The sequence below is a fragment of the Physella acuta genome, unplaced genomic scaffold (assembly GCF_028476545.2).
Source record: "Physella acuta isolate Inbredline_101_S28 unplaced genomic scaffold, ASM2847654v3 ptg000917l, whole genome shotgun sequence".
In the NCBI taxonomy this organism is placed as follows: Eukaryota; Metazoa; Mollusca; class Gastropoda; family Physidae; genus Physella; species Physella acuta.
Window position 1 is genome coordinate 217,479 of NW_026732434.1, and position 21,761 is coordinate 239,239.

General features: G+C 35.7%; 2 protein-coding genes and 1 pseudogene across 2 annotated transcripts in view; 2 read left to right on the top strand and 1 right to left on the bottom strand.

Moving 5' to 3' along the window:
* LOC131953352 (ATP-dependent RNA helicase DHX8) overlaps positions 1-21,761 on the bottom strand; it is a 108,681-nt gene that overhangs the window by 39,814 nt on the left and 47,106 nt on the right. The window lies entirely within an intron of this gene.
* Positions 7,924-13,403, top strand: LOC131953353 (glycine and methionine-rich protein-like). Its single transcript, XM_059316508.1, has 3 exons — positions 7,924-8,076; positions 8,815-8,885; positions 12,672-13,403. Exons 2-3 carry the CDS (start codon positions 8,831-8,833, stop codon positions 13,127-13,129), a joined length of 513 nt encoding a protein of 170 aa, XP_059172491.1. The 5' UTR covers positions 7,924-8,076; positions 8,815-8,830; the 3' UTR covers positions 13,130-13,403.
* LOC131953344 (uncharacterized) lies at positions 17,825-21,185 on the top strand (annotated as a pseudogene).

Below are 21,761 nucleotides of genomic sequence, written 5' to 3' on the forward strand. Positions count from 1 at the left end.
AGTAGGATGCGCTTGGATCAACCCAGCTCTGTAAAGTAAATAGAAACTGACTAGACCGTCCATTTATATGCCAGTTCACAAACGTGGAAACGCTTGGTCTGAAAGGTTAACTTCCTGTTTAAAAATACAAACATGTATGCTTGCTTTACCATATTTCTTACACAACAAACATTAACATGTATGCTTGCTTTATCATATTTCTTACACGATTCCTCTTGGGCCCAACTCCACCATTGTCCGAAGTAGGAAGATTCTACTTGCGTTAGTTCATGAATGGACGACCAGGATATTAGTTATCCATTAAACAAATGTTAATAGAATAAAGTGAACAAATGTTTAATTCTGAGTTTGATAATCAACGAAGGCCAAAAAAAAAAATGTGTCCGGACGTAGGCCAAAATTAAAATTGTGTGCCTGCACATTGGCCAAAACCGTAAAATGTCTTGATAACGTTAACAAAATAAATAAAACGAGTATAGCGACAGTCTGAAGGCGGATTTCCTGTCTACAGTTGTACCGAGATAAGACCCCCCCCCCCTCTCTCTCTCTCTCTCTCACACACACACACACACACAAAGAGTCCGGAAACAGGTATACAATAATTTATTACATCACAGCTACCCTAGCAGCAACAACAGAGATGGTCTGGTCTTTGGTTGATTTAATATCTCCAACACTGATGAGGAGTCGCGCTCCGTGCACATATTAATTTATTACACTAAAAATAAAAAGTTAAAGGTTAGGTTTATAATTTTGTTACAATATTGCATCAAATAATTTTAAAAAAAAAGTTAAGATAGTCTTTTGGGCTGGATGATCAATATCACTTTTGAAGTAACATTTCCGTGATCTCCTCATAGGAATGGATAGTGTGGTCAGTTCTACTATGCCCAGCCGCCTTTGTTTTTCCTAATGTGAGTGAACTGGTTGACGTCCTATTGACACTATTTCTTTCAGGCATCTCTTCTCCCCCCTTGAAACACCGCCCACCAGTGTTTCATTCAGACTTTTTTCTCCGGGGGTACTTGATATTTCCTGGGGGGGGGGGGGGGGGGGGGGGACTAAATGTTGCGAGTTGGCGGACACTGAAAAATGTTTATATTTTCTATATAAATTCCTTTTCGCCGGGGGGGGGGGATTCGGACGAAAAAGAAAAAAATTATACAGAATATATATATATATATATATATATATATATATATATATATATATATATATATATATATATATATATATATATATATATATATATATATATACGGGCCTACTTTAGTAATTGTCCGTCGCCTCCCCCCCCCACCTCTTCTCGAAAGCTTCTTGTGGCCCTGGGTTTCATGTATTCTATTCGTAGAAAAGTGTCTAGAAGAAATCCTGCCAACTGATAAATTGATCGTTAACTACGCGTACAGAAGTTGGAAAAAATAAAACAAAACAAACACGTAAATATGATTTACGTCATGGGAAGCTGCAACATGTGTTGTATACTGGCACAATACGGTGAAACAGAAAACTTTGTGTCCGTTATTTTTTTTTACATTCTTAAACTAGCACGCGTACAAACAATCGTAATACGTATTGACAGTTTAAAAAAAAAAACAATAAAAAGAACTATTAATTAAACTATTGTGTTAGATATGGTGGATTTGTAATGTTGAGCAATGTAACATATCGCTGCCATTACTGTTTTAAATTTTTTTTCCGGTCATTTTGGAATGGTTGGAGGGGGTCGGCGTGGTCGAGTCGGTAAAGCTCATGGTTGCTAAACCGAAAAGTCTCGAGTTCGAACCCTCGGGCAGATGAGGCTCGTTAGCTGGGGACAGCCACTCTTCTAGGAGAGACAACTCCAAAATTAAACAACTTATAGTTTGTTCTTGGTTGGACAAAGGTTATGGAAGCAAATCCAAAAAGAAAAGCAGGCTGAAATCGGAGTCAATGGCGCATAACCAGTTGACACGTAACGCTTAATTGTGTTGGAGGCGTGGTCGAGTCGGCAAATAGCTCATGGCTGATAATTAGAACAGTCTCGAGTTCAACCCCACTGGCAGATAAATCTCGATCCCCTTCAACACTAATAATTAAGAACGAAGAAGAAGAGAAGAAGGAATGTTTCCATTGTAGGTATACGTAACAAATGATTTTCTCTCAAGGGTCATCCATAAATGACGTCACGCTTTTTTGGACGATTTTTTACCAAACGTCGTCACAAAATAGCCAGACCCCCTCTCCTAAAATGACGTCAGAGCTCAGTCTACAACCCCCCCCCACCCCATTGAAATAGCTGTTTATTTTTTTATCGATTTATTTCTAAAATATTGACTGAACGCGTGTAGATGAGGAACGATAACTGGGGACAGCAACTCTTCTAAGAGAGACAATTCCAAAATCAAACTGCCTTGCAGTGTGTTCTTGGTTGGGCAAAGGCTAATGAAGCAGGCTGAGTCAGTGGCCAACATGGCGCATAACAAGCGGATACGTAATACTTAACTGTGTTGTAGGGAATCCCTTCTAACACTAGAACAAGAAGAAGACTGAGCTCGGAAAATTATAGGGCATACTAATCAATTTCTATTGCAATTTACAGAGTTTTTAAAAACGCGAAATAACGGCTACAATTATGTTTCTAATATTACTTTTTAAATGCAAAAGTGTGAGTGTGACGTCACAATATCTGAACCCTTCCCCTCATCACACGTTGTTTGATGAGGGGAAGGGAATAGTCTATGATTTTTTTACATAACGTTTGGGGTGGAGTGGTCTATTTATTAATGTTATATAATGTTCAATGTTGATAAAAATGTCACGTTTGTTACGTAAGATGCGCACGATATATTAAACCGGTAAAAAAACACAATTTCCATTTTACAGCAATATGCTAAGTATTGTTTAAATCCTTTCCCAAAATAGTTTAAAAAGGAAAATAACAACAGCCCTAAAATGTCAGCATAATATTTCAAAAACCTTTGGCTAACCGCACTTTTGTTTACAAGGCTGGGCCTATGCCCGGATTATCCGGGCCATCTATTTATAGCCCTATGCGTGCGCCTAAAAACTCGAAAGCAACAACAAAACAAAAAAACAAACAATTGCTTACTTTGTTGAGTAACATTTGAGTTTGTGTTGATTGAAGGTTACCTTAATGCATTTTAAAATATACAGCCCTACAAAAAAGAAAACAACAACAACAAAATAAAAATAAATAAGTAAATAAAACAATTCAACAACAAATAGCTGAAAGGTGTAGTAGCAGTCTATAAATATGGGCAAATCTAACTTTTGAGTTGGTTTTCTAGGGCTTGTAAGTAGGTCACCTACTTCTCGTAAAAAATAAATAAATAAGTTACTTCCGCTATTGTTAAGTTAATTAAAGTCATTAACAATGATAATGATAGAGTACTAGATGAAGGCTAGCTTAGTGGCGTCGCTAGGTAGGGTGTCACCCGGTGTGGCACTCCGTAATGTCACCCCCCAAAAAAAAAAAGTATATATATATATATATATATATATATATATATATATATATATATATATATATATATATATATATATATATATATATATATATATGAGTGTACATGTGTATAAGCTTTAATCACTGCAAACTTAATAGTAACGATGTTTATCTAGAGTCTGTTAATAATACAGTTGAATGTAGCATTGTTTTCTCTATATTTAGCACGTTTACGTCATGATGTCACCCCCCCCCCCCACCCTTTTGAAATAATCGTCGATTTGTATTTAAAAGACTATTTAACTTTAATTAATATTTAATGGAACTTGCAAAAAGCATTTTTCTTCAGGACATTTTGCAATTTTTTTTGCCTTGGTGTCACCCCCTAAATGGCGTTACTCGGTGCGGTACGCAAACCCCCCCCCCCCCCCCTCCCCCACCCTCACTATGCCTCTGGGCTAGCTTAAATAAAATTGTAAAATGTCCTACGTTAAATTTTTATTTAAAAAAAAAGAAACGTAACTAGTTGTTACAATATTAATATTAGTAACCTAAGCATATCGGTACTTCATTTGATTCTATTATAAGCATACAAAAATTATAATTGTTGTATTTTGGGTACTCTTGCATTTTAAAATCATGAAGCGAGGCCTAGAAAGAAAACAGCTGCTATGCTTTTTTTAAAAAAAATCAATGTGAATCAAGTTCAAAACCATGAATTTAGTTCGAAAATGTATACCTCTCCCTGGCTAACGAGATTTCGAATTTTAAGTGAGAGAGACCGAGACTTACAAGCCCTATTATGTGTATGTAAATATAGATTTTATGGGGCTAGGCATTCATCTGCCTACGAATATCCTGTAATAGCTAAAAAAAATCAGGAACTTTTAAAAACGTATAATAAAAGTCATGTGATTGATATTTCCTGTAGCTGTATCTTTTCTTGTGTGTGTGTGTGTGTGTGTGTGTGTGCGCGCGGGGGCTACATTTAATTGTTGGCCCCAAAGTCAACTAAAGACTCATTATATGCCTATATATATATGCCTATATATATATATGCCTATATATATATATATATATATATATATGTGTGTGTGTGTGTGTGTGTGTGTGCGTGCGCGTGCGTGCGCGTGTACGTTTAGCAATTCAAAATCAAAGTATTCAGAAAGTGAAAAGTAAGGTGTGTCTGGTGTATATGTGTGGGTACGTGTGTGCTTGCTAGTGTGTGTGTGTGTGTGTGGGGTGGGGGTGATTTAAAAAAATAAATATTTGAGAACAAAGTGCTGTGCGGAGTTTAAACAAAATATTAATGTAAAGGTATTGTTTTAACTGAGGATTCTTGTATACATTTTTACAATTAAATTACATTGGCTAGTATATCGTACTGAAAATAGTGATCATAGATTATATTTCGCATGTTCAAAACACAAAATGTATAACATACAAACACCTGTACTCGGTCATACACATTTCCATAATCATCTTGGGGTTATTAATAGACCCAGGGCTTAAAATAATGTATGCAGAAGCTATTTCGACAAACTCTGAATAAAATTAAAGTGATAGGCTACATAAGCACATCCTAAGGGTCATGATACGGAGGCCCAAGACGTTATAAAACCAACGTTTGTAACATATCTTTCTAAATGTACATACCGTCTAAAAAAGTTACGACGTCTGTGAACTCATATTTAGGGTTGGTCAGCATCTTTTCCATTTAACTATAAGCGTAGGTCGTCATCTCTCCCATTGAACATTTAGGTCGGCATCTCTCCCATTGAACAATTAGGTCGCCATCTCTCCCATTGAACAATTAGGTCGGCTTCTCTCCCATTGAACAATTAGGTCGGCACATCTCCCATTGAACAATTAGGTCGGCTTCTCTCCCATTGAACAATTAGGTCGGCACATCTCCCATTGAACAATTAGATCGGCATCTCTCCCATTGAAGTATAAGGGTAGGTAGACTCATCTCTCCCATTGAACAGTTATGTCGGCATCCCTCCCATTGAACAATTAGGGTAGGTCGGCATCTCTCCCATTGAACAATTAGGATAGGTCGTCATCTCTCCCATTGAACAATTATGTCGGCATCTCTCCCATTGAACAATTAGGTTAGGTAGACACCTCTCCCATTGAACAATTAGGTCGTCGCATCTTCCATCAAACTCTGCAACATACTGACCTTTAACCCGTTGATGTTAATTTCATTCATTACAATCGATCATCACCATAGTTCTGTCTTGTAGGTTTACTTAATACTACTGACAATAGATGACAAGCGATCATTACTCAAATATTCTCAATCCAAAAAAAAGTAAAATTTTATAAAAATACGTGAAAAGATAATAAGCATATTATCATATACTACATAAATAAGCACCCATTCATACACACAAAACTTTTACACATACAAATTTATTTGTACATACACGTAGGTATTTTGTATCGGGCTTTTACCAAGAAGGTCTTTAAATATGGGCACTGTGAGTCACTATTATCTTTCTAAGTGGTAGTTCCACTACTCAGTGTTGTGTATATTTATCTACAGCCTGTTACATATATACTGAGATGGTAAACACCCTCGATGTTATAAGTTAGCAATTCACCATCTTTTTAAATCTGTAGGTCAAGTATACTACATCTTTCCGACTTGGCGGACAATAGAAGGAATGCTGGTTCATCGGCCTTTTTGAACCCTATTTCTACATGTCCTCTACGTTAAGTAGGTGTTATGTAAAAATAACCTAATAATAGTACTTAAAACAATATTTATTATACTAATTTATAATTATGTAATATAGTGTACATTGACTATATGATGTTAAAAACACAGTGGTATGTTGTTGACACTTAAAATGTACTAATAAAAATTGTGTAAAGGAAGATTTTAAAAAATAAATTTTGCGATTATTTGTGTATTTTTGAAGCGCCGTGACGGAAATAGCGTCCCGCGTTCTGTGCGCAGAGCTTCGTGTCTGGCCTGTCAAGGGGAGATCATTCATCAAACTGACAGGTCACTCACGAGATGGGGTGACTAGAAACAATGGTGGCTACCGATTTTATGTAGTTTTTTTGTGCTTTGTTTTACACGATACGGTTAAATTTGATTCGATTACTCCAAGATATAACTAGTCGAGTGGAAAGTTACGATATGGTAGTTGGAAAAAACTGAAAACCAATAATTAAAAAATAAAAGAAAAAAGTACATAAATCTGGAATATGACAAAAATGAATTGCAGTTATTATTTTTAAACACAACTAATAATCCTATTACTTTGATACTACACCACAGTTACAGAAAAAAACCTAAGCGATTTATGATATTAAATGGCGACGATTGATGGATTTGTGTAGATTCGAAAACTTATTTTAGTGCCAGTTTGTGTGATTTGGGTCAGCGGCGTAGGCCTAGCTGTGGGGGAGGAGGGGGGCGACCACCCCGTTCTTTATCCTAAGGTGACGCCAAAAAATGGCAGGACAATTTTTAAAAACATAATATTAGGTTCCATTTCTGAATTACAAACTGTCAAAGTTTACAAAATACAGAGAAATAAAAAAAAAAGGCACATACAAAGAAGTCGAAAAGTTTGCTATTGTAAAAAGAGAAGAAAAAAATTTCAATTAAAAGTAAATTTTAATTTGTTAAATGAACCCCCCCCCTTTCCCTTTCATTTAACAAATTAAAAGTGCGATTAGCATAAATTCTAAATTAAAAAAATATCGCCTCATAAACATATTATTAACTGATTAAATTGACAAAAGCAAAAATAAATAAATAAATAAATAAACAGGCTGAAATCGAACTCAATGGCAAATTTGGTGCATAACAAGTTGACAAGTAATACTTAATTGAGTTAGAGGGAATCTCTTCCAACTCTAGATTTAAAAACGAATAAGAAGAAGATTAATGCAATAATTAACGATAATTCATTGATCGTTTTTATAATTTGTTTGTCTATTTAGTCTTGTGACATTTGCCAATTAGAGCATTAGTCCTTTCAAAATAAAACAAAAAAACATCCGAGGCTAAAATTGTAGTTTGATAAGGATATTTAATAGAATAGTAGGCTACTTCAACAGTTTGACCATCAAGACTAATTAAATAACAAAAAATATTTAGGCCTTCTTGTATAACATCAGTTATTTAATTTACACAATGCTAATAATTTTTGTTTGATTTACGAGTGTAATCAATCCTTAAAAAATATACTGTTAATACCATGCCTTGCCACGAATATTAAATAGTTCAGTGTTTTACATTTTTTATTCCGTTCCGGTTTTTTAAATGTCATAGCCATGGGAAAAAAAATCACACGACAGAAACCACGAAACTAATAGATTAATTACACATTTCAAGAGCTAAAAATAACTTTAGAAAGATAGGTCGTGTTCTTTGTTTCAGGTATCGCATGGAAGTAATCAGTTTCACCCATGCCAAAAAAAATAAATGTCCACTCCTTTAGTTTCCTCAACGTCGATACTCAGGCAATAAGGATGGCGGACAGGTCGTGACGTCAGGGGAACAGGAACGATAATTACGCACGTATATAAATTGTCTCCCCTCCAAGAGGTCTTCACAAGCAAAGAACTGTAACGCACCACCTCTCCTAAGGACCCCAGATAAGGTGAGCTCTATTGTGTGTGAGAACTGTTTCGTATTTTAACTTATTAAACTTTTATATTATTATAATTTTTTATTTTATTTAGGTCTGTTTTATAGAACGACCGTATAAAGTTAGGATTATATATTAAGAAATATTTATGGGTTGTGAAATATCGTTTTATCTACTAGCTAATACTGACCTAAAGTGTTTTATTTTATCATTAACTTCGTAAATATATTGGGCCTACTGTACAATATGTGATTCTTAAGTAAAGGTCTCACTGCCGATTCCTATACATCAAAATTATTAATTTCTGACGAAAAAAAAATCTGTTCATTGAATACTTTATTGGTGACGTTATGCAACGATAGCTGACGTCATGGTGCTGTGACAATCTGGTGACGTCACATCACTGTAACTTTTGTAATGGCCGCTATGGTACCCGTGCATTAGCTTTTAGGCCTATACTTTATGTATAGTGGTTTGGATTTAAATGTTTTGTTAGGATTTTCGAAAAATAGGCGTGTACATTTAAATTTTAATAAAATATTCTGAAATTTCTGAAATGTAAGAAATTATTTGAAAATTCTATCTAGCCTACTATTTGATCTATTTAAATTTTACGTTTAAGATTTGATGAATGAAAGAATCACTATTCAAACAGCAGAAATTACTTAAACCATTTGAACAAAGATATTATTTGTTTCCTTTCAGAACACTTAAACTATTTGAACAAAGATATTATTTGTTTCCTTTCAGAACACTCCCATCCAACATGAATCGAATTTTTTCAGTCGCCATGGCCTGCTGCTTGCTGGCAACAGCTTTTGGTAAGTTCTCTATGCCCTCTGTTATGTCGGTGCCCTTTCTGTGATCTCGGCGCCCTGTTGATCTTAGCGCCCTCTATGTGATATCAATGATCACTTATATAATTGATCTCAGTGCCCTGTCGTTGATCTCAGTGCCCTGTCGTTGATCTCAATGCCCTGTCGTTGATCTCAGTGCCCTGTCGTTGATCTCAATGCCCTGTCGTTGATCACAGTGCCCTGTTGTTGATCTCAGTGCCCTGTTGTTGATCACAGTGCCCTGTTGTTGATCACAGTGCCCTGTTGTTGATCTCAGTGCCCTGTTGTTGATCTCAGTGCCCTGTTGTTGATCTCAGTGCCCTGTTGTTGATCTCAGTGCCCTGTTGTTGATCTCAGTGCCCTGTTGTTGATCTCAGTGCCGTTGTTGATCTCAAAACACCTGTGATTGATCTAAATGCCATGCCATTGGTCTCAATGCACTGTCATTGATCTCATTGCCCTGTCGTTTATCTCAATGCCCTGTCTGTGATCCAATCAAGACGTCTATGGCTTCTGCACCTGATCTTTGACTGCATATTGATAGTTGCCAATGTTCGATTTTCAATTAACACCTCCCTTATATTTTAAAAAAAGAATACCTCCCCTAACTTTACCTCCCCCTTGACACCCTAGTTTACAACTACAGTCAAACTGAACAAAATCCGACATGTTTTTTCTAAGATTTGTTTTTTTGCCAGTTACAAGGAACATCAACTTTAACTAATGAGTATGGGCACGAAGGGATGAATGGGGGGGGGGGGAGGGGGGGGGAGGGGGGGAGTGAAGAGGGGGGTGTTTTATACTCACGGCTCCCTCGCGTTAAATCAGCTGTTTTCACTCCAGCTTATATAATAACTGTTGGGACTCAGTATCTGATTTTAAATATGTTGTCTGGTTAATGTTTTAGATGTTTTGATACATACTGGAAGTGGGGTTATGTGGGAAGGTGTGAGCTTGTGTGGGATGATGTGAATGTGGTGTAGGGTGATGTGGAAAGATGTGGGCGTAGAGTTGTTTGATGTGGGAAGGTATGAGGTTGTGTGGTGGGATGTGGGAGAGTTGGAGTGTGTGAAGTAGTGTAGATTGATGTGGGGAAGTGTGTGCATGGAGGTGTTAAGTAGCGAGGAATACGATTGAGAAATTAAAGATGTAGAAAATAATAATACCCCCACCCCCCTCTCCAAAATAAAAAAAAAATGGTTCTATATGATTTCACCGTAAAAATGAAAACTAACCACACAACAACATCAGTTAATAACAATAAAATAACAATAAATATTTGTGAACTGGAGACACTCATTTTTAATCGTGCATTGTCTCGACTAGAATAAATGTAACTATTTTTAGATAAGCAACTAACTCAACACATCAGCCCCCGCCCCCCCCCCCCCCACCTCCACCTTCCAACAGGAAATAATAAAATGTTTATGCCTGACAACAACTTAGATAAAGTTAAACGTTCAGTGTAATGCGATTCGTGGAAAATGAATTGTGTACTTTTATGTCGTAGAGACAGTTACTATCCGACACAATGCAATTCAGACAAAATTAATTGCCAGTTTTAATTTGGGTGACAAATACCGTCTTAGCGTACTTCCAATCTTTGGCCTGTCCCATTATCATGATTCCTCTTCTTATAAAAATAAATTCAGTTTAATTTATTGCTTTGAAGTCAGTTTAACTGAGATAATTTAACTAAATTTATTGCTTTGAATTCAGTTTAACTGAGATAATTGAACTTAATTTATTGCTCAAAATTCAGTTTGAATGAGATAATTCAACGTAATTAATTGCTTTGGATTCAGTCTAAATGCGATAAATGTGAAATATTCATTATGTTTTTAATTACGAAAAAAATTTCGGCTGTTTTAGATTATTATTTAACAGTAAAACTCACCGAGCGCCTTCAGATTATGTTAGTAAAAGGTGTAAAAAAAATAAGGGAAAAAAAATTGAAGTTATATTTTATTTGTATTGTATTTAGTAAAACAAAAGCATTCAGATTTGGGCTCGTTCAGATTATGTTAGTAAAACAAGTGTGAAATACATTAAGAAAAAAAAAATTAAAATGTAAGTTATATTTTATTTTCATTGTATTTAGTAAAACTAAAGCATTCAGATTTGGGCTCGTTCAGATTATGTTAGTAAAACAAGTGTGAAAAAATGTAAGAAAAAAAAATTAAAATGTAAGTTATATTTTATTTTCATTGTATTTAGTAAAACTAAAGCATTTAGATTTGGGCTCGTTCTGATTATGTTAGTAAAACAAGTGTGAAAAAATTAAAGAAAAAAAAAATTAAAATGTAAGTTATATTTTATTTTCATTGTATTTAGTAAAACCAAAGCATCCAGGTTAGGGTTCCTGCCGAGTATTTTTCCCCTTCTATGCACTGTCAGGTGTTCATATGATATGCTTAGTTTTCGGATAATGTATGCGTCGTTTCCTGGTTCAGTTTTAGACCCCTAATGCCTGATATCCGTCGGCAAGACACACCTCTTTAAGCTACATCGCCGCTGTCTTTGTAGTCACAGGTAAATGCACGTCAACCTGTCACTCAACAAGGAGGACTTTACTGCAATAAGTCAAAAAACCGGTCGCTTTGACAATGGTCATTAATAATACAGAATAAACTAAAGGGAGACAATTTATATTTTATATAAAAAAAAAACAAGTTCATCCGAGTTAAGTCAGTTAAGAGACATTAATTAAAGTTTAGCGTCTGCCCAAGATCGTGACGTAGGTTGAAGGGTACAACAGGAAGATGTCATGGAGGAAAGAGACAGTTTGAAATATAATGCATTACATAACCCATTTATATTCATTGCGTCCTAGTTTTTTTTTTAATGGAAGCAGACGCGACCGTTTTATTTATTTTAAAATAAATTTAAAACGTCTCCTTTGTTTCCGTTTGAGTGTATTAATGGACTAGTTTTATATTAGGATTAATGTCTCGGTCTTGTGCAGAAGGTCGCGAGAATCTAGTGTTATGTATATAAGTTATCAACATTCGGATAACGCTAATTTATCCAGTGTGTTTAATTACTTCCGGTCAGGGGGACATCCGCCCCACGTACCAAAAGCAATTAAAATAAAATAAACGTAACGCATCTACACGATTTATAATAAAAATAAAACATTTTAAAGTTGGAAATTTTAGATAGCTACACGAGTTCACGTTCTATTTTAAATTATTACGCCATTAAAAAAACATTAATACTTGCTACCATTGGCATAACTAGGGTGGTGCTCAGGGAGGGGGGGGGAGGTTACACGTATTTTTAATTTCATATATATATATATATATATATATATATATATATATATATATATATATATATATATATATATATATATATATATATATATATATATATATATATATATATATATATATATATATATATATATGCATACATTCCAACACACACAGGCACACTCACACATGTAGGCCTATATGTACGTGTGTGTGTGTGATTGTGTTATTATATGTACGTATGTTTGTAAAAGTAATGCTTTGAAATTGTGTCTGCGATCCTTTAGATTTGTATAAAGAGACAGCACATCCAATGGCAACTGTAGGAATCAGTTCATCTGGTTGTCAGGGCATACCATTAAAATAAAAGTTACCATACACTCTCCATATTCCTTCCTATGCCGAGCTCATAGATCCAGGTGAACTCTGCTTCATCTTCCAGATTTGACTGTCTGGAAAGGGAAACAAACTTACTTTATAAAATGTAATATAAATTATGAAATTTATATCTTTACAGGTCAAATGCCAATGGGTGGCATGGGCGGAATGGGAGGGATGGGTATGCTCCCCCTGTTGATGAGAGGCGGCGGTATGGAGGGTGGCATGCTGAGCATGCTCATGATGTCCATGATGAACCAGGGCGGCGCCGGCGGGGGCATGAGCTCCATGATGCCCCTCATGATGATGCTCCGCGGTGGCGGCAGCAGCGAGATGATGCCCCTGATGATGATGCTGATGAACCAGGGCGCCAGCGGCGGCGGCGCCGGGGGTATGGGATCCCTGATGAGCAACCCCATGATGCTGATGTCTCTGATGAACGGCGGTGGTGAAATGAGCCGCATGCTCCCACTTTTGATGATGAGCCAAGGCGGAGCTGGAGCCGGTGGAGCCGGAGGCGAGCCCGGAGCCGGGGGAGCCTCCCCAGGCATGACCGGCATGGCGCCGCTTTTACTCAGCGGAGCCATGGGCGCATAAGAACTTTAAAATAAATAATTTATATTTATAAATTGTCCCTTTGTTTTTTTTTTAAACACACTACCCCCTGACCTCCCCCCCCCTACCCCCATCACACCCTACCCCCACATGTCACCATCGTCAGAACTCTCTCAGGAACTTCAGCAGCCATCATCAGTCTTGTGGTTCCCATGGCAACAGCAGTACACAAACAACAAACAAACAAGAAACTAAAATGCTGACGACTGTATAAGAACGTTAGATGTCCTGATGAAATTCAACCAAATCATTTAAATTTTTTTTTGTTGTTGGTAGAGTTTTATGTAACGTAAAGCAATCTTTCAAGATTGATAAGAACTGTTAAGGTTTTTAAGAATTAATAATTTGTTTCGTGTTTTAATTTTTGTTACGTTGTTTTAAAAATAATAAAATGAACAAAAAATTAATAACCAGTTTGATTTATTTCACTCAATTAACTAATACACATGTTAATGAAGTGTTTAACTGATGTCAGATTTACTTGCCAATTTGCTTAACGCTCCCCCCCCCCTATTCTTACTTCAGGGGAGGAAGATTAGGCTTGCTGCCCTCCACCAGTTTTTCTTTCAGACTTTTTTCTTCGGGGGAGTGGGGGGGGGGGGCACTTGAAACTTTCGAGGGGACGAGGAGGCGGACTCAATTTTCTGAGGCTGACAGTTACTGGTAAAATTATAAATTAATTTTTATCGAGGAGAAGGCGGTAGACGTGCTTCGAGGAGGTGGGGGGGGGGGGGGGGGTCACTGCCCCTCCCCCGAAGAGATGCCAAAATGAACCATATTTTACAGCACCCTCGAAACGGGACTGTTTTCATACAGATATTAACCGCACCACAATTATCTTTCTTTGATGTTTTCTGAATGACAATTGCTCAAGCCATAAACTGCTCCTTGTTAATACAAATTGTTGAAAGTAACGAAAGGATAGTGTGGTCAACACTATGCCCAGCCATTATGGAGTAATTCGAATATTAGAAAATATACTTCTCAGTAAAAAAAAAACTATATTGCATTAGGATTCAGATTTTGAAAACACCTGTTTACCGCTGATGTTACTTTATAATAGAAAAAAAAAACAAAAAAAAAAACAAAACAAAAAACAACAACAACAACAACAACAACAACAACAACTAAAACTTGCCATTTTAACACCAAATAGTGTTAAGACAGGTGAGTGAGTGATATTTGTATACTAACACACATGTTTATACCCACTTCCACAATTATATTTATAAAATGGAGAAACTGGGCTTAGAGTCCCTTTACACTTATCCCAGTTATGCCATTGTTGAATGGTTTATGAGGTGGTCAGTCTATGTACACCGATATCTCATAATTTATGATAAGATACCACTTTTGATTATATTGCACATGAATAAAGTTAGACATTGAATAACAAAATGAAGTTGGATTATTTTGAAATCCAAGTGTAGAAATAAATTACAAAAACATAAGCTAGGATTAGAATAAAAACATACGCCATCAACAATTTAAACAAAATAACTTTATGCAAAATGCAAAACTGCGCCTTTTTATAAAACTGTTATATAAAAACAATCGCTTCATTAACAGTTTTACATGGTAGGCGGTTGAAAAATTAAAGCGAAATAAAATAACAACATGTTTAAAATTTAAATTAATTAAAAATTTAAAATTAATGTAAAAAACAAAGCTATGAAACAAAGAATTTGAATGAATTAAGATAATAATCTGTTAGCTTTGCTACGTTTTGTTTACATAACTGTAAAAATAAAATCCCTTAAATTCATTTTTACATAACAGGGAAAAAAATAATAATTCTGCGACATTAAAAAAATGGAATGCTGTTTTGTAACAACTACTTTATGGTAAGAGGACAACAATTCAACGTCAGAGGCCCTTGACACTAGACATGTTGATTTATGTACAGAAATAAGATGGATAACTCTTGAGTCATAACCTCGTAAACACAAGTGACATGGATAGCCTCCCTTGCGATGACGTGACCTGAGCTAAGTATACCTCTGTTTGCCCGGAGTTCATCCAGTTTTAAAGCGTATCTGGCTCCAGTTGGGGACAGTTAAAACTGGCTAGGCGAAGTACAGGAGAACTTTATCTAAAAAATTGGCCGTCAGTCATTAAATACGTACTACTGTTATATCCGAAATTTTTAATATGAATTAAAAAGAAAAAAGAAAACAACAAAACGCGTCAATTATAATTAAACTAAGTAACTAGTGCATGCTTTTGTAGCTGATTTCTTTCACTTTCCTCTAATAAGTCCAACCATGTCCATGATTATATTATAAAGTTCGGCATTTATGTGGAACATATTTTAAAAAAAATTACTTGAATAGTAACGTAGGGCCTATATTTTGATGCAATAAAGTCGAAGCGTATGAATATTACATTCTAAATATACTTCTTCACACAATGAATAATTCAGGAAATACATTAGCAAGAAATATTTCTCTTTTACCACGGCCAACAGTAAGGAATCTTTTTCTAGCTTTGTGTGACAGGAAAGTATTTTTAAAACAGAGTTTTAATTCCATAATCTGAGTTAGGTACCCTTCAAAGCTGGGTGGACTCAGTGACGTTATACCCATATTCGAACTCGAGACTTTCAGGTTAGCCTTCTATCGCTCTATCGCTAGGCCACGCTAAACAGAGCTGATAAAAAAATCAAATCTGGATTTGGATACTTTGTATTAATAAACCACTCCAGTCTGATTAGAACTAAGCTAAGAACACAGAAGTTGTATGTCCTTCTCAGATTCAAATAAAACTTAACTAAATAGTTGTGGTGTTTTTGGCATATAAAAACGACAAGCACATGTAGGAGTCGACTGAACTAACGATACACATAATACGACACCCTAGGGATGTCAAAAACTAATGTGTCAATAGACGAAGAGTGTCATTAGTTAGGACGCCTCACGAGTCATGGGTCCTTTAGATACTTTAGAATACAATCACACTTTTTAAAAATTTTGTACAGAAATAAGATGGAGAACTCTTGAATCTTAACCTCGTAAACACAAGTGACATGGATAATCTCCCTTGCGATGACTTGACCTGAGCTAGGTAGGGCCTATACCTTTGTATTCTTGTTACAAAACTGTCGTACAAAAACATTAAGAGAAAAAAAAAAATTTACAGGACGGCGTGGTTGGCTGGTAGAGCGCCTCACTGCTAAACAGAATGTCTCGAGTTTCGCTCGCGATGCGGACGTGAGTCTGCTGGGTTTCCTGAGTTCACTCAGCTCTGATGGGTACCTGACTCACATTTGGGAGAAAAAAGGCGGCTGGGCATAGTGCTGACCACATCATCCCTTCATCTGCCGGTCCAAAAACAAATCAACTATAATTCCTTTTATTCAACTAAGGGAAACAACCAAGGAAAACAACAAAGGGAACCAACCAAGGGAAATAACCAAGAGAACCAACCAAGGGAAATAACCAAGGAAAATAAACAATAATTTTCAGATCTTTTAAAAATAAAACCGAAGTTAGCCTCCATTAAAAACACATTTTAAGAAACTGATATTAAAAATGTTTAAGGTTTTTATCTTAATTAATTGTACGCTTCCAATATAGTATAACTTCAGAGTTAATTAATTTAAATGCCTTTTATGAATAATTTTAAATGTATTTTTTTCAAGGGAATTTACTATTATTAACTGTTTGTTAATTTAAAGAAACAGCTTACCTCCCATGAGTAAAAAAAAAAAAGAAGACCACTACCCTTGACTAATTGAATTGTGTATTTCCCGACTTTAAGTTTAAACACAAGAAACGGATGTGTTTCTGGTAACAGCAGTCGGCAACCGATGCGGCTCTTTTGATATCAAGATGAGGCTCTCCAGCTCCTTGCACAAATATTAATAGTTATATTATTTAATGTTCAAAACTCATAACAGAAATTATACTGTAAAGAAACACTAGTTTAAACAGAAGAAAAAAACTCATCCGAGAGCAATGAGAATATGTGCACTAGAAAGTATACTGATAGCCGCTTGGGCACCAGGCCCAGCACCACAGCCGTGCTGTGGACAGCCCCTTGGCGACGGTTCCATGCTTGCCACTGCCGAGGTGCCGACTTTTTCGAATACCGTCAAATACGTGTAATGTTATTTTATTCAGAATGCATTTTCCTATCCATTATTTCCTATTAATTTGTCGTGAGTGACGTATTTTTAAAAAAAATTATTAGCTTCTCACTGTGGAGCCGGGTACTGGACGGTGGAGTACGAGTTTACCCTGCGTTCAGTGGGGTCGAAGATAAGCCTGGTGAGAACCAAAAGACAGAAGCGACTTATACACGATATATCAAACCAATATATAAGCCAGTTAGTCGGCGTTTACCGTGTTGAGGCCTGCCTGGCTAATGGGAGACACCTCTTGAGCCGGTGATGTCTGTAAACAAATAAAATAAAAACTTAACAGCCTCTAAAGTGCATTGGGATAGTCCTATATTTTTATTTTTTGATTACTAATTTCATTATTCTGGCGAAACGAGTGTGTGTTTTTATATGAATAAATATTACTTCATATTTAAAGCTGTTTATTTTAAATAACAAATCAAATTTATTTACGTAATCCTAAAAGCAGGCTACAAGTAGGAAAGAAATATTACTATTGTTAATCTGTATCTGTAACATCACAAACCGATGATGAAAAGTGTAGTACTAAAGCGAACATGGCAAGGTACACTGACGCTGTAAATTACATGTCTGAGACGATTTTTTTTTTCTACAAATGAGTCAATACTAATTTGGAGAGGAATTCCGCTATAGGACATTGAACTACAAATCTGTAAGCCGTGAATTCGAAACTCGGGTCTAGACTGCCTCCCGACCAATGCGACTCTGCTATCCTACCCAGGTGATAGAATATTAATCACTATAACGAAACAGATTCAATATTAAGTCCCACTGCAGAAGCATACTTTTGTAAAATAAAGTTGCAATTATGTTTTAATTAAAAATTAACTTGAATGAACCTAAAGTTAATTAATGGATACTAGACCTATGCTAACCAAAAGATATGTTTATCGGTATAAAACACGCAGAAGCATTCGCTGACAATTTAACACACTTTGAGTAAATACATCAAATTTTTTCAACACGCACTCAAATACACACACGCAAGCGCGATCACACACGCACACATCCATATTTTTTTTTTTAATTTAAATTTTTTTTTTTTTTTTACATTTTATTGACTGCAATGTTGAAAAAAAATCATGACTGTGTTAGTTACTTCCCATTAAATATTTTCAGGTAAATCGAAGGAGACAACTTGTAACAGTGTTTATAAGTTCATTTAAATAAAATATATAAAGCTCGACATTAAAAATATATTGTTTTAAAACTAATGTTAAATTTTTTGAAATGTGAATTTTATTTGATTTGATATTTTTATTCTTTTTGTAAATTACCATTTGACTCTGTTAAAAATACAAGTCTTTTAAATATATTAAATGAGAAATTTATTAAGATGCGAATGTTGCTCTATGATGTCGATGGGTTAGTTCAACTTTCTTAGCCGGGGCCGAGAGGCGGTCATTCGAGAACATTCGATAACTCAACTACTCACGCTATTGCAACTATCGCCAACGACCGCTGTGGGGTTGCACCCACACATCCCTCGAAGTGCACATGCCCTCGAGATGAGTCACCCAGTACTTGTATTGGGTGGCTTCAAATGTACGAGTGGCTAACTTTCAATCTTCTATTTTTCAGCCTGACGACACCCACCTAGGAGAGATCTTAGGTGGGAGGTCCCTCACAATCGCAAGCAAATCAAACTCATCGCTCAAAGATCAACCACGCAATCACATCACTAGTAACAACTTTGCCACTATTTTGGCGACACCCACCTAGGAGATGTCTTAGGTGGGAGGCTCCGTCAAACAGAGTTTCTTCCAGGCATCTCTTCGGGGGGGGGGGGGGGGACGAAGCCCCCCCGAAAATTTTTTACCGCCCCCCCCGAACGAAATGAAATTTATATAATTTATATAGAAAATATATACTTTTAACAGTGTCCGCCCCCCCCCCCGAAGAAAGTCTACCCCCCCCCGAAAATTTCAAGTGCCCCCCCCGGAGAAAAAAGTCTGGAAGAAACACTGCCGTCAAATACCTGCAAAGGAACTAACTATCTCTCGATACCAACTCAACTTACCCAAAATAAACACTCGACAACAACTTCACTCTACTCATCTAAACTACCTGACCAAGCTCAAACTTTCATATCTACAATCCTCGACTCAGCAATATCAGGAAAACTTCACTCTTCATCGACACATCGCCCACCTCAATTACTAGACTACGACACAACTCCGCTATTCTCTCCAAGCTCCACTCCATCGAACAATACTACTATCAAAGACAACACACGAGACTCGCCGCTTAACCAACGCATCATACCTCTTCGATTCAACTCTACCATCAACGCCTCAACAACGGAACTTCCCTCATTAACACTCTCAAAGTACAACTACCAACTAAGAATCAACCACTACCCAACCAAGATTATATTACTTGCAAGAACAAAGGCTAAAGGACGATAAGCGATCATGTTTTGTCATGTAATCTATGTTATATGTACTTTATGTCATAGCAAACCGGAAACAAAAACAAGAAATCAAAAGAAACAAATGGAACCAAGAAAACGGAACAAAGAAATCAAAGAAACATGGAAAAATGGAACAAAGAAATCAGAAGGGATATCAAGACATTGTAAATCTTTTTAATGCAATACTATGTATTACATTGCATTTTTTTAACATGCAACCTATCCACACAGTGGAAGGAGTTCTATTAAAAAAAATGTATCAGTCCTCACAATGATGAAAACTGTAATACCATAGCGAACACACAACTGACGCTATAATTTATGTGTCTGAGGCGAAAAAAAAAATATGTATCAGTCCACAAAAGCCGATGATGAAAGCTGTAATACTAAGGCGAACATGCAAGGCAAACTGACGCTGTGTGTAAATTACATGTCTGAGGCGGAAAAAAGGAAAAAATAAAACGGGAGTGATCTTCCCTAAACTTTCTCGAATATTCTTATATAACTCGGAATATAGACATGATTTTTAATTACTTAAACTTTTAAAAATAGAATAAAATCTCATAGAAAAAAGAATTGTGCACCAAGCGAACGCCAAAACAAAATGTGCATAATAGTGCGCAATATTATTAGTACTTTATAAATTTACATGCGTTTTTTGAGAAATCGGAAATAGCGTAAATTAGTACTCCCGGTCAACGGAAATTACTCAAAATTTGACAGAAGGTAGAGAGTTAGATCTTTTACTTACATGTGAAATTTCATTTATCTATCGCAAATAATACTCAATTTATAGGCTTTTGAAAAATTCAAAGTAGAAAAAGTACCACTTCCGGTTTTCGGAAATCGCTCAAAAGTTGATCAGGATCTACGATTTTGATAAAATACTTATATATGAAATTTCATCAACCTAGCTTTAACGGTACTCAGTTATCGTGTTTACACACAGACAGACACACAGACAGACACACAGACAGACACACAGACATACGGACAAGATTGCAAAATTATGTTTTTCCGTATCAGTGATACTTTCTCTATACTTCGTATATACGAGAAAGTAAAAAGGAAAAAAAAATTATCTGTTAGTGGCATCTCGTTCTTTGTCGTGAAAGGAACAACAGCGTTTCTATCGTCGTCCGCTGAAAACCGCACAATTGAGTCAGAAACAAAAGAGACCATAGAGCCAATTGTAGCAAAGACAGTTGAAGATGTGAAAGGCAAAGCTGATGAGGCTGATGTTGAAGCAGAAGAACAAACAGAAGAAAACACATAAACAGAAGATTCAGAAGAAAATACAAATGAAAATGCTAGCTCAGAAGAGACAGAATCAAAAACAGAAGAAACAACAGCAGAAAAGCGATCTGTAGATGAAAAAGAAAGTGAAGATGCAGAAGATGAAAGTCCAAAGAAAAAGGCAAAGACAGACTTAAATGAATCATCGAATGGCACCACAGAAACAACTGAATCTGCTTAGTTCTATTATATATATATATATATATATATATATATATATATATATATATATATATATATATATATATATATATATATATATATATATATATATATATATATATATATATATATATATATATATATATATATATATATAGTTTTTTCCCTTTTCGTTTTGAACTTAATCACAAGCTTGTAAAAATGCGTTTATCCTCATGTTCAGAAGAAAACTGAGATATTTATAGTCAGGTTGTACACTTCCTCATGGTTTTCATAATTTGTACTGTTCTGGTAATAACCATCTTAATGTATTTTTAAAAAAAAATCTGTTAGTTACCCTATGCTCTCCCAAAGTGCTGTAACTCATTTCACCTGCACTGATCTGTCTCATATGAAGGTAGAAGCTACTTACCATAGATAATGGAAGGTATAATTATTGTTAAAAATTTTTTGAAAGTAATACTTTACATAAATTCTCTAATCAAGACAGCTTGGGAAAGAAAAAATGAAAATGATTTCCATTACATATTTTTTAAAGCATAGCTTCAAATTTTTAATACTGCTGCAAATGCTTGTTTATTGACTATAAATTTTAAAGTGTA

Bases quoted from the DNA above. Each gene is read 5' to 3' on its own strand.
- LOC131953353 (XM_059316508.1), top strand. From the start codon at position 8,831: ATGAATCGAATTTTTTCAGTCGCCATGGCCTGCTGCTTGCTGGCAACA. The intron at 8,886-12,671 runs GTAAGTTCTCTA...ATATCTTTACAG, and splicing joins CTTGCTGGCAACAGCTTTTG to GTCAAATGCCAATGGGTGGC.